The following is a 12,949-nucleotide window of genomic DNA, read 5'->3' as shown; positions in this document are numbered from 1 at the left end:
AGTGGTGTGGGGCTTTCATGTTGGAACCGGATGAGTATTTGAGTTTCACTGTTATTATTTTACCAGCTGTGTGCCCTTTGGCAAGTTATTCAACCCTCTTATTTCTTGTTTTCCTAACTGTAAAAAGGGGTAATACCCACTTATGCTGTCACAGTTTAATGAAATGACTATAAAAAAACATTTAAGCACTGTGTCTAGCATGATAGTTTTTACTGTTAGGGCTCTCTCTGGTTTGGAGATAGTCGCTTACTGATTCTAAGACAGAACTGTTTTATTCTCTGTATAAAGCACTGATAAAACGGGATTAGTACTAGGTCACAGTCATAAATTACCTAAAGTGAGTGCCTGTTAGCCTTTAGTATTTTAGTATATTAAAGGTGAATTGATCTGACTCGTCATTGTTCTGTGTTAAGAGTTATGTGTGGAACTAGTTTAGAAATGAAGCGAGTACCACTAGCTATAATGGTAAAAAAGAAAGAGAAATCTAAATCAAGCTAGAGAGTCCAAGATAATTTAATTTTGAGAATAACCTACCACACATGGAGTAAATTAATTTTTAAATGTGTTACAGATATCCATGTGTGGTTAAATAACTGATAATGAAAAAGTAAAATCTTAAAGTGGAGAGATGTAGGATAACTTTTAGTTCAAATTCTGCTTTATAGCTGGGGAAAAGCAACTTATTAATTAGATGGAATTACAAAACTAATGAACATCAGAGCTGTACTTGTTGCCTTTTACTAAATTTCAGTGAAGTAGAAGTAATTGTTCAAACTGAGTACCACTTAAAGAAGACTCTGCTCTATCACTTAGCCCGCCTGTCCCACCTTTCATCTTCACGGACCTCTGCATTCATTCATTCAACATTTACTGAGTGCCTGCTGTGTTTTATGGCAGGCATCATCTTTGAAGAGTTTTGCTATAGAGGAAGGTAAAACATCAAGCACACTGATAGTTAAAGTGTTTCACCTTGCAGACCTCTGGGGAGAGATTGCTATGGATTTAGAAGTTGTGCTCATCTCAGGCAAAATACAGGAATTGATGGCATATGGCAAAAGGTTTTTTTCTTCACGGAAGCTAGCAAAAGGAGACAGAAAGGGAATACAAGGTGAGAGAGTTGGTTTATCACTATCCTTTCCATTCAAGATGTATTTTTCAAATAACAAGAATATATTTAGGGTTGCCTGTATATAGTACTTTGGTAAATGATGGGGAGGTAACACAAAAGAGGAATAACATGGTCTTTGCCCTCTAAGAACTGACCCATTTGTTAAGATAAGACTCATTTGAAATAAGGAGAGCACTCTATCAAGCAACCTCCCTTTCTTCTTTTTGCCTACATAAAATAGTTTTCTAGCCCTGGTGGTGTGCCTCAGTGGATTGAGCATCCAAAAGGTCACCTGTTCAATTCTCTGTTGGGGCACATGCCTGGGTTGCAGGCCAAGTCCTTAGTTGGGGGAGGGCGAGAGGCAACTACACATCCATGTTTCTCTCCCTCTCTTTCTGCCTCCTTTCCCCTCTCTCTGAAAATAAACAAAATCTTTTTTAAAAAAGTTTTCTAAAGGATTTTTCAACACACAGAGATCTATACCATACTTACTTTCTCTTTTTTAAAAAGCTTTGTTATGGAAGTTTTCAAATATTTGTATTTGAGAAAATAGTCAAATGAACCCAGCCCACCATACACAGCCCTCAGATTTAACAGTGATCATCATTTTTATCATATTGGCTTGGTTGATACCTCTTTTTCCCCTTCCGTTCCTTCCGTTCTCTTTCTTTTCTCTAGCATTTTAAAAGAAATTTATGACATCATGCATTTTAACTCTAAACCCTTCTGTATTACAACATTATTTTTAATACCTGTATATATTTTATTATATATGTATTATAATATATTGATAACTAATCAATCCTCTAATGATAGGCATGTTAATTATAGTTTCATTATTCATTATTATAGTTTATTCATTATTATAGTTTATTTTCTACAAATAATACTTCCTGAAATGTCCTTATATGCCTGTATCTTTTTAACATCTTTATGCATGCATCTTTCCAACATGTGGCATTCTCTTAGAATAAAATTTCCTGGAAAAGAGATGGCCAAAGCAAAGAGTATGCACCTTTTACAAATTGCTACATAACACCAAACTGATTCAGAAATGTTATAGTAATTCTTACTCCCATCAACAGTGTGCCTGTTTATCTTTGCTGATCTGAGTTTTGTCAGTGTATTAATTTTGCCAGTCTCCCAGTATCATAGATTTTTTTATGTCCATGTAGAAAGTTATTAATAAGACGTTGGTACCTTTATTCATACTATAGACCATTTGGATTTCTTCTTTTGTGTGTTCAGGCTAAACTTTTATAAATATCACTTTCATTTCTTCTTCATTCAAAAACCATAGTATCATTATCTGTCTCTGATTTTCAAGACCATTCATAATTGGCCCTAACTTATTTTTCTAACTTAATTCTGTCCTGCAAGAATCCTTCTATGTCAATAAAGAGTATTTCCTCATTAATATACCTCATTCTGTTAATTTTTTCTTTGATTCATTTCTCAATAACATTTTAGTTTTTTAAATGTTTTACTTACTACTTTTCTTACTTTTTCCTGCCTATTCTTCAGAAACCTTATAGTCTACTATGCAATGAAGTTGCCCCAAATTCTCTGGCTTTTATAAATTTTGTCGTATTTGATTTCCCACTGAACCTATTTATTGTTTCTACCACTTGATTTAGTAGCATATTGTAGACTGCTTTGTTGTGTTATTTTATCAAACACCAACTGTGTGTGAGGCCATAATAAATATGTAATATGGACCGAACAGTTTCCTCATAAAGTTTATAGTGTGCTAATATGGATTTGTTTCCACTTCTTTGCTTTGTTAGTGAGGCTGAACTTTTTTTCATATACCTCTGTTATATATGAAGTATGTACACGTTTTTAGATATGTAGTTATTTACATTTCCCAACTGGCATGTAAAATCATTGAGGATATACCACCATATTTTGTACTTTTCTATTCCTTAACAACACTTAACTCAGTTCTGAGCATGTAGTGGTTACTAAGTACACACTTGCTCTGTTACTGTAGGCTGTGGAGTCACATACTTACGTGATGGCATATTGTAGCCCAGGACTTTATAAAGTAACTGTATAGCATTTACAAGTTACTTTGCCTGTCTAAGCTTGTTTCTTCATATGTTAAATATCTGCTTCATAATTTCATGTGGGTTAAATGAGATAATGTATGTAAACCATTTAGCATAATGCTTGTTTCAGAGTAAGTGTTTTTTTAAAGATACCTGTTATTGTAATTTGTTTAACCTCCCAACCTAGGAACTGCTTCATCAACCTTTTAGTTCCCTAAGTTTTTTTAATCTAAACAGCTAAGCAGGTTCTGATCTGTTTACTTCAGTTATTTTGTCAATTTAGCATTTCAGTTATTTTGTCAGTTTAGCCTGTCCTTTTAATCTTCATCATAACAACACAATAATAAATACATTTAATATTGTGTATTATTCACTTGCAAATACTTGAAACAAAAGTTTTATGAAATAATACTATTGTGATGCACTGGTTTTTTTTCTGTTTGTTATTGTACTATTTTTTGAAAAGCTGGTCACAGCCAGTGAAACTGATTGTATAACAAACAGTTTGAAAAACACTGGTCTAGATTTCTGGAATCTGCAAAATTTGGACTGTTACTGAACTGGAATATGTTGAAGTGTAAAAATTATTTTTCTGAAATTTCCTTTTTCTTTTTTTTATTATTGTTACTCTGTTATAGTTGTCCCAGTTTTTCCCTCTTTTCCCTCTTCCACTCTGCCCATTTTCCACTCCCACAGTCAATCCCCACACTGTTGTCCATGTCCATGAGTCATTTGTACATGTTCTTTGATCCCTTCCCTTCTTTCCACGATTATTCCACCCCCCACAGAGGTGGAGGCTCCACTGGGAGCTGTCAGTCTGTTCTATGTTTCCGTGTCTCTGCTTCTATTTTGTTTGTTAGTTTATTTTGTTCATTAGATTCCTCTTATAGATGAGATTATATGGTATTTGTCTTTCACCGACTGGCTTATTTCACTTAGCGTAATAGTCTCCAGTTCCAACTGTGCAATTGCAAAAGGTAGGAGCTCCTCCTTTCTTTCTGCTGCATAGTATTCCATTGTGTAAGTGGACCATAGTTTTTGATCCACTCATTTACTGATGGGCACTTAGGCTGTTTCCAGCACTTGGCTATTGGAAATAGTGCTGCTATGAACATTGGGGTGCATAGGTTCTTTTGAATTGGTGCTTCAGGATTCTTAGGGTATATTACCAGCACTGGTATTGCTAGGTCAAAAAGCAGCTCAATTTTTAATTTTTTGAGGAAATTTCATGCTGTTTTCCACAGTGTCTGCATCAGTCTGCATTTCTACCAACAGTGCAGTAGGGTTCCCTTTTCTCTACAACCTCACCAGCACTTGTTATTTGTTGATTTGTTAATGATGGCCATCTGACAGTGTGAAGTGGTACTTCATTGTGGTTTTAATATGCATCTCTCTGATGGCTAGTGATGCTGAACATCCTTTAATATGCCTATAGGCTGTCTGTATGTCCTTCAAGTTTAAAATTTTTTAATGAAATAGAAGACAGATAACAGGCTGGGAGCTTATTTCAATTGTACTTTCTCTTTCTTCTCCATTAGTTACATATAGTTAATTTACCTATTCTCAGTCTGTTTTTGCTGCTGAAGGTGGGAGTGTTTAGTTGTGTATTTTCCACATATAGAATGGTATAAAATGAGGTTACTCAGCAGTTGGTGGGACAGAAATTTCTCAACCACTTTGTATGTATATTGTTTTTCATAGGACAGAAATTGAAATACATTGATTTTTAACATAATTCTCAAAGAGGGACTTGAAAAAACTTTTTATTGTCAAAATGTTAAACTATATTAACAAGTAGAAAGCATAGTATAATGAATCTTTATTACCTAAATAAAACTTCTATAATTGTCAACATTATGTGAATCCTAAGAGAAATTTTTAACAAAGAACTTTTAAGACAATCATAACTTATTTTTTTAATACAGATAGATAATTAGTTTTTCAGAAGAGATATATCAGCCTTAGTATCCCTTGCTTTAGTACCAACAATCCACTTATTTTATACGATACTTGCAAAAAGAATAAATAATTATATGGCACAAGTCCTGAGGGCCATATAAAACACTACACCCTCGCCATCTTACTTGAAATATTTCAACAACCTTGTTTGCCAGTCCCCCTCCTGCCTACCACTCAGTATCACCTACCTTACTGCTATTAGACTGATTTTTTCAAAATGACCTGGGGGAAATAGAAGCTTGTTATATATGTCCTCTTTTAAAACCTTCGATCCTTTTTTCTCTACCTATAAAATAAGATCCCAAACCACAGATTTTTTCATTCATGTTCTGGCTCCAGCCTGACTTTCTAGCTTTCTCTTCCACTGTCTGTCTTCTCAGTACCACATTTAGCTTATTATTCCTAGAATACTCCGTTCACTTTGGGCTTGTACTTATTTTTTCAAGGTTCAATTTAAACTTCATCTTACGGATGAGATGTTTTTAATTTCCTCAGAAAAAAGTATATAGTTCCTTTAATTGCTTCTGTTGTGCGTGTGTGTATTTTGCCAATTAACTGAGTCATATTTATTAATCTGTGTTTGCCTCCCTCCTCATCCTTAATTAGTGATCGCCCCTAAATATCTTAGTCTCCTAAACACTTCTTCAGTGCCCATACATAGTAGGCATCCAATGATAGTTTACTGAATGAATGTATGGATGTGTTTAGAATTTGAAAATCTCATTTCAATGCGTGTTTTCTTCAGAAGCGTTTGTCTTCTTAAGACAAAAGTTTATTTTTTCACTTTGTTTTGTATGAGTGTTATTTTTTCTCTCCCCTCCTTTGGAGACTTTTGTTAAAATTTCTAAAGAGAACCTAAGTTTCTTAATGGGAACTGTACTGTGATAAAGGTAAGTAACATCTTTCTTGTATACTTAACTTCTTGTTATAGAAAATACAGTCTTATGGACCTATAAAGCAAAATGAAGTGGAATAAATTTGTACTTATAATAGCCTTAACTAATTTTTGATATATTTCAGCTGATGGAATGCTGTGTAAATGCCCTGGTGACATCCTTTAAAGAGACTATCTTAGCAGAGTGTCAAGGCATGATCAAGAGAAATGAAACTGAAAGTAGGTAAAATATCACTTAAAGTTCTCATAATCTTTTAAGAGGGTATTTTTGAGGCAGATCTCTTAATAAATAGCTCTTAAATCATTCTTTTATACATAAGTATATTTGTTAAACTGTGCTTAAAGAAAAGGATAAAATATTTAGCACAGTTAGAAGCTCTGTAAAGAAGAAACATATAAACTTATATGTTTATAACCCCCCTTAGTAATATCATTATGTGCACGAATGCATGTGTGTATTCCAATTTGTTCTCCAAAGTAGGACTCTTCTTTTAAAGGCTAATTTAAATGGTAAACATATGGTGTAGGATAGAACTAGGTATTTGACTTGTATGTGGAACCTTATGGTATTTTTAGAAAGTCATAAAACTCTCCATGTGAATCTTTATCCCTGACCCCCAACAGATGTTATAATTTAAGATCACAGAAGTGTTTCTAAATCACTTAAATGTTTTCTTAATAAAGATATATTTGAGGGGTGGCAAGTACATTTCAATGAAAAAGATTATAAAAAAATAGTCCATATACCTGCTACCCAGAGAAACCACATCTGATATTTTGATGTATTCCTTTCCAGATTTTATCGTGTGTAGTTGTTAATTTCTAGTTGCATTCAGAGTATGTATTTCAATTCTGTTAAGGTCATATACTTTTTAGAAGTAGTTTTGTAGTGAAAAGCAAGACTGCTCATTGGAATAAATGAAATATTTGAATTTCTATATGCCAGGCTAAGTAGAGATATATCTGATCCATTGGGGACTCCCTCCCAAAGTATTTACTTAGTAATAACCAGTTTTGTGAGGTAAGGTTTTCGTGAAGGTCAAGTGGTATAACATGTGAAAATACTTTTGAATGCTGGAAAATTCTGTATAAATACTGGAAAATTCTGTATAAATACAGCTTTATATTATCTCTAATATACTATTATTTTATAATCATTGCTCTGAATAATCTGATGACATGATTTTTTTACTCCTTATTGATATGGTTGTGTATTCAGTATTATATCTACCTTATAAAATGTACTAATAAATATTCTGTATAAATTTCCATATGTTGACAGTCACATGACTCACCTTTTAATTTTATTTTTTATTTTAATTGTTGTTCAAGTATAGTTTTCTGCCTTTTGCCCCAGCCCACCCTACCCCCTAGCCCTCCTCACCTTCCTCCCATTTCCACCCGCCTTGTTATTCTCCAGGTGTCCTTTATACCTGTTCCTGCAAATCTTTCCCCTTTTGCCCTGAAATTCCCTCCCCTCTGATCACTGTCAGCCTGTTCTCTATTTCAGTGTCTTTGGTTATATTTTGCTTGCTTGTTTGTTTTGTTGATTAGGTTCCTGTTAATGGTGAAATGTGGTGTTTGTCTTTCACCACCTGGCTTATTTTTCTTAGCATAATGTTTTCCAGTTCCATCCATTCTGTTGGAAAGGGTAGGAGCTCCTTCTTTCCTTCTGCTGCATAGAATTCCATTGTGTAAATGTGCCATAATTTTTGATCCATTCATTTACTGATGGGCACTTGGTTGCTTCCAGCACTTGGCTATTGGAAATAGTGCTGCTATGAACATTCGGGTGCATAGGTTCTTTTGGATTGCTGTTTCAGGGTTCTTGGGATATAATCCTAGCAGTGGAATTGCTGGATCAAAAGGCAGATCCATTTTTAGTTTTCTGAGAAAATTCCCTACTGTTTTCCATAGTGGTTGTACCAGTTTGCAATCCCATCAACAGTGCACTAGGGTTCCCCTTTCTCCACAACCTCCCCAACACTTGTTGTTTGTTGCTTTGTTTATGATGGCCTTTCTGACCGGTGTGAAGTGGTATGTCATTGTGATTTTAATTTGCATCTCTGATAGGTAGCAATACTGAGCATTTTTTCATGTGTCTCTGGATCCTCTGTATGTCCTCCTTGGAGAAGTGTCTGTGCAAGTCCTTTGCCCATTTTTTTAATTAGGTTGCTTGTCTTCTTAGAGTGGAGTCGTGTGAGTTCTTTATATATTTTGGAGATCAAATCTTTGTCTGAGGTATCATTGGCAAATATGTTTTCCCATACGGTTGGTTCTCCTTATTTTAATACTGTTTTATTTAGCTGTGCAGAAGCTTTTTATTTTGATGAGATTCCATTTGTTTATTCTTTCCTTTATGTCCCTTGCTCTAGGGGACATACCGGTAAAAATATTGCTGAGTGAAATATCTGAGATTTTCCTGCCAATGTTCTCCTCTAGGACTTTAATGGTGTCACAACTTATATTTAAATCTTTTACCCACCTTGAATTTATTTTGGTGTATGGTGTAAGTTGGTGCTCAACTTTCATTTTTTTGCATGTAGCTGTCCAGCTCTCCCAACACCATTTGTTGAAGAGGCTATTATTACTCCATTTTTTGTTGCTGACCCCTTTGTCAAATATTAATTGACCATAGAGACTTGGGTTTATTTCTGGGCTCTCTGTTCTGTTCCATTGGTCTATGTGCCTGTTTTTATGCCAGTACCAGGCTGTTTTGATTACAGTGGCCTTATAATATATTTTGGTATCAGGTATTGTGATCCTTTCTACTTTGTTGTTCTTTCCCAAAATTGCAGCAGCTTTTTGGAGTAGTTTATGGTTCCATATAAATTTTTGAAATGTTTGTTTTATATGACTCACCTTTTAAAAGAGGTGGGTTTTGCAGTGTGTGATGATTTAAAAAATTTTTTTTATTGTTGACACTATTACAGATGTCCCCCTTCTTCCCCGCTTGCCCTGCTCTGTGTGATCACTTTTAATTAGAGTTTCTTTTAAAAATAATTTTTGTTGGACTGACAAGGTAGAAGTTATAGCACTTCTTATAACAACTACTGAACTAGTTATACCCACAAGATACTGTCAACTTCAAACTAGTATTTCTCCAAAATCTTACTATCATAGGCATTCTTCCATGGTACAAGTCAAAGAGAAAATATATTCTATTGGTTGAAATGATTACATGAGTATGTTCTCTCCTTTCAGAATTACACTTAATGTTTTCATTGATGGACAAAGTTCCTAATGGGATAGAGCCAATGTTGAAAGACTTGGAGGAACATATCATTAGTGCTGGCCTTGCAGATATGGTTGCAGCTGCTGAAACTATTACTACTGTAAGTTTTCCTCTATGGCAATGATAGATATAAATCAGGCTTATTTTTTAAATGGAAGTTTGGGCATTTAAAATAATAATTGATAGCAAAACAGTGGTATTGGAACACCTTTTAATTTTAAGAAAAACAATTTTTCACAAAAATTCTTAAATTTTTAGGCCCTAGTGTTCTATTAAAATTATGTTTATATTTTCTTTTTTAAAAATCTCAAATATAAACCATTTTATTTTTAGGACTCTGAGAAATATGTCGAGCAGTTACTTACGCTATTCAATAGATTTAGTAAACTTGTCAAAGAAGCTTTTCAAGATGATCCACGATTTCTTACCGCAAGAGATAAGGTATATATTTTTGTATATTAACAGCACTTTTATTATTTACTTTTTTTAGATTTGGTAAGATAAATTGTTTACTGTATAAATGCAAATGCAGAAAATAATATAGCATGATTTTCTTAATGGAAAACAAAGGGTGTGCATTTTATACTTTGTGTATAACATCATGATTTAATAACAAATTTGCTTGGGTGGGATAGGTAGAAGAGGGTGGGGGGATTGGAACAATTAGAATAGAATAACAATTAAAAATCATAAAAAAAGAAACTTGCATCATTATGCTATTAAATTATGACTAAAAACCTAGGAACAGTGATTTTTCTAATCAGTCAAGGGCTACCATATTAAATACATTTGTCTGTGTGTTTTTATAAGCGTTGGGTATACTTGTGAGCTAGAATTTAGCCAGAAAATTGATCTTTTTCATTTTTCAAATAATGTTTTTCCATTTTTAATATTATTGATTATTGAATTCCTACTCATATTTCTTTTATGGCCCAGCTTAAAGTATACATCTGAAACATCCTTAGTATCATGCTATCCCCATCCTATCCCAAGCAGATTTAATTCCTCTGTCCTTTTATTGGGCTTCTTTGAGAGTTGTGTCACATTATCCTTGCTTCCTACACCTTTTCTTCCATCCTCACTAGAAGAGGGTAAGGACAGTAAAACTTAGTATTGTCCTTACAGTTGTGTCTTTTTAAACATCACTAACCTATTACTAGAAATTACCATTGTTTTTTCCCTTCTTCAATTACCGTTTTTTACTTCTCACATTAGCTTATTTTCCTGTGACTCTAAAAAGACATCAACTTCTTCCAGTAGGCTTTTGTTTTCATCCATTTTTTAAAAGGTGGATGGATAGATAGAGTTAGATATAGATAGATAGAGTAGGAAAAGCATTAAGGGAGTATGACAGTAATGAGGTGTTTTTAAATATTAAATAACCTACAAAGGCTTCTTTGAGGTGACATTTGAATCAGGATTACAGGTGATTAGGAATAAGTCACGTGGCTATCTGAGGGGAAAGTGTTACAGCTGGAGGGGACAGCAGGCTGCTGAGGCTCTAAGGCAGGAATACATCAGTGATTTTTCAGAAACGTAGAAAAAAGAGGTCATTTTGACCAGATTGGATTGAATGAATGGTAGAGATATAGTAGAAAATAAAGTCAAGAGGTCGCAGGACACCGGGTTATGTAAGACTCTGTGAGCCATGGGTTTTACTCTGAGTAGGGTTTGGAATGTCATAATAAGCTTTTGAACAGAATGATAGGACCTGACTTAACAGTTTAACATGTTTACCTGGCTGCTGTAAAAAAAGAAAAATAGACTAAAGGGGGCAAGAGAAGAAGCAAGAATATCAGGTATGAACCTGTTCAAGTAATTCAGTGAAGTAATGATGGAAGCTCATCCCAGAACAATAGTGGGTAGAGGTAATCAAAAGTGGTTGAATTCTGATTACATTACAAAAATGGACTATACAGGATTTGGTAATGAGTCAGATGTGGAAAATGATAGGAAGAGATCATTCCAGGATGGCATTCAGATTTTTGTTCTGATCAATTAAAAGCCTATTCTTGCTGAAATGGGGAAGACTTTGAAAGAAGCAGGTTTGGGAGAGATGTTTGCAGAGAGGTCAGGAACTCAGTTCCAAACAAGTTAACTTGAAATGTTTATCAGACATCCATTTGGCAATGTCAAGTCTGGAGTTTAAGGGAGGGAATGGGCCTGGGAAAAGTAAATTTGGGAGCTTCAGCATATGGAAAGTATTTAAAGAACTGACACTGACTATGATACCAGCAAAATGAGTGAGGATAGAAACGAGATTCAAGGACTGACCTGGCGTATTGTAAATTTAGTTATCGGAAAGATGAGAAACCAACTTTCATGAGGTGAGAGGACAATGAGTGGAATGACCAGAAGAGTGTGTTGTGCTAGAACACAAGTGGAAGAAACACTTTGAGGAAGAAGGCGTGAGCTGCTGTTTAAAAATGCTCCTGAAAGGGCCAAATAAAATGAGAATTAACCTTTAGGGTGGAGTGGTGGCATGAAAGCCTGGTTAGAATGTTTTCTAATGAGAATGGCAGTAAAGAATTTAGAGAAAGGGAGTTAGATAGTTCCTCCAGGAGTTTAGCTTAAAGAGAGAGAAATGGGGCAGAGAAATGGACAAAGCCAGAAGAGGACTTTTAAGGTTTAAAAAATAACTATATGTTTGTATGTTGAGGCTATAGAACCAGTGGAGAAGGAAATATTTATTGATGCAAGAGAAGTAAGAGGGAATTCTGATTATTAAAGCTTTCTTAGTGAAATAAGAAGCTACATTATCAGCCATGAGTGTATATGGAGGAAGAATTATTGGAGGTTTGGAGAGAGAAGTGATAGTATGAAAATGTTACCCAGGATAATGTGTGGACAAGAGAAAATGGTGTGGTTGTCAGGTAGCTTTAAGATCCCACTTGAAAATAATGATAATCAGAAAATAACAAAAAGGATGCTAAAGTTCTTACCTTGAAACATTCTATGTTGAAGTATGGCCTTGAAACAGGCCAGATGTACCATTAAAAATGAAATAATCTGTATCTTTATATATTTTTGGAATTTAACTGTGTTTTAAATATCAAAAAGAATGTTTATATTTTATTTTAAATTATTTGCAGGCATATAAAGCAGTTGTTAATGATGCTACCATATTTAAACTTGAATTACCTTTGAAGCAGAAAGGGTAAGTTTTTTAAAAATCTTATGTTTAAAATTTTTAAATTTTTTTGTGTGTCATATATATTATTGGGAATTCAAAGTGCCCTATTTTCTAATCCTGTTAATTTTTTGTTTTACTTTTATGATTTTTTGCAGTCTTTGATTGTAAAAAATTATCTTAATTTTCAATTTTATATTATTTCTTCTGATAAAAAATTTACTTTTTAGGTAGAAAAAAAAGTGTTCTTGTTTTTTTTTCTTTTGAATTCTTACTGAAAGATACACAATTTATTGATTTGAGAGAGAGAGAGAGCAACACTGATGTGAGAGAAACATCAATCAGTTGCCTGCTATACATGCCCTGACCAGGGATCCAATGCGCAGCCTTTTGGTATGTGGGACAATGTTCCAACCAACTGAACCACCCAGCCAAGGCTCATTTTATTTTTCAGTTACAGTTTACATTTAGTATTTTGTATTAGTTAGTTTCAGTTGTACAGGATAGTGGTTAGACATTCACCTACTTTACAAAGCATTACTCCTAATAGTTCTTTTCCTTTTAGAATCCC

General features: G+C 34.1%; 1 protein-coding gene across 1 annotated transcript in view; it reads left to right on the top strand.

Moving 5' to 3' along the window:
* The window catches only part of CUL5 (cullin 5), a 110,644-nt gene that overhangs the window by 59,240 nt on the left and 38,455 nt on the right, over positions 1 to 12,949 (top strand). Inside the window, exons 8-11 of the mRNA XM_037047716.1 lie at positions 6,139 to 6,232; positions 9,218 to 9,348; positions 9,582 to 9,689; positions 12,341 to 12,405. Coding sequence (XP_036903611.1) covers positions 6,139 to 6,232; positions 9,218 to 9,348; positions 9,582 to 9,689; positions 12,341 to 12,405 — 398 coding nt within the window. The remainder of the gene's footprint in view (positions 1 to 6,138; positions 6,233 to 9,217; positions 9,349 to 9,581; positions 9,690 to 12,340; positions 12,406 to 12,949) is intronic.

This window comes from Sturnira hondurensis, unplaced genomic scaffold (assembly GCF_014824575.4).
Source record: "Sturnira hondurensis isolate 20B ecotype Veracruz unplaced genomic scaffold, ASM1482457v3 Scaffold0006213, whole genome shotgun sequence".
Lineage (NCBI taxonomy): Eukaryota > Metazoa > Chordata > Mammalia > Chiroptera > Phyllostomidae > Sturnira > Sturnira hondurensis.
The sequence above is the reverse complement of the archived record's forward strand: the minus strand, read 5'-3'. Positions and strand labels throughout refer to the sequence as shown.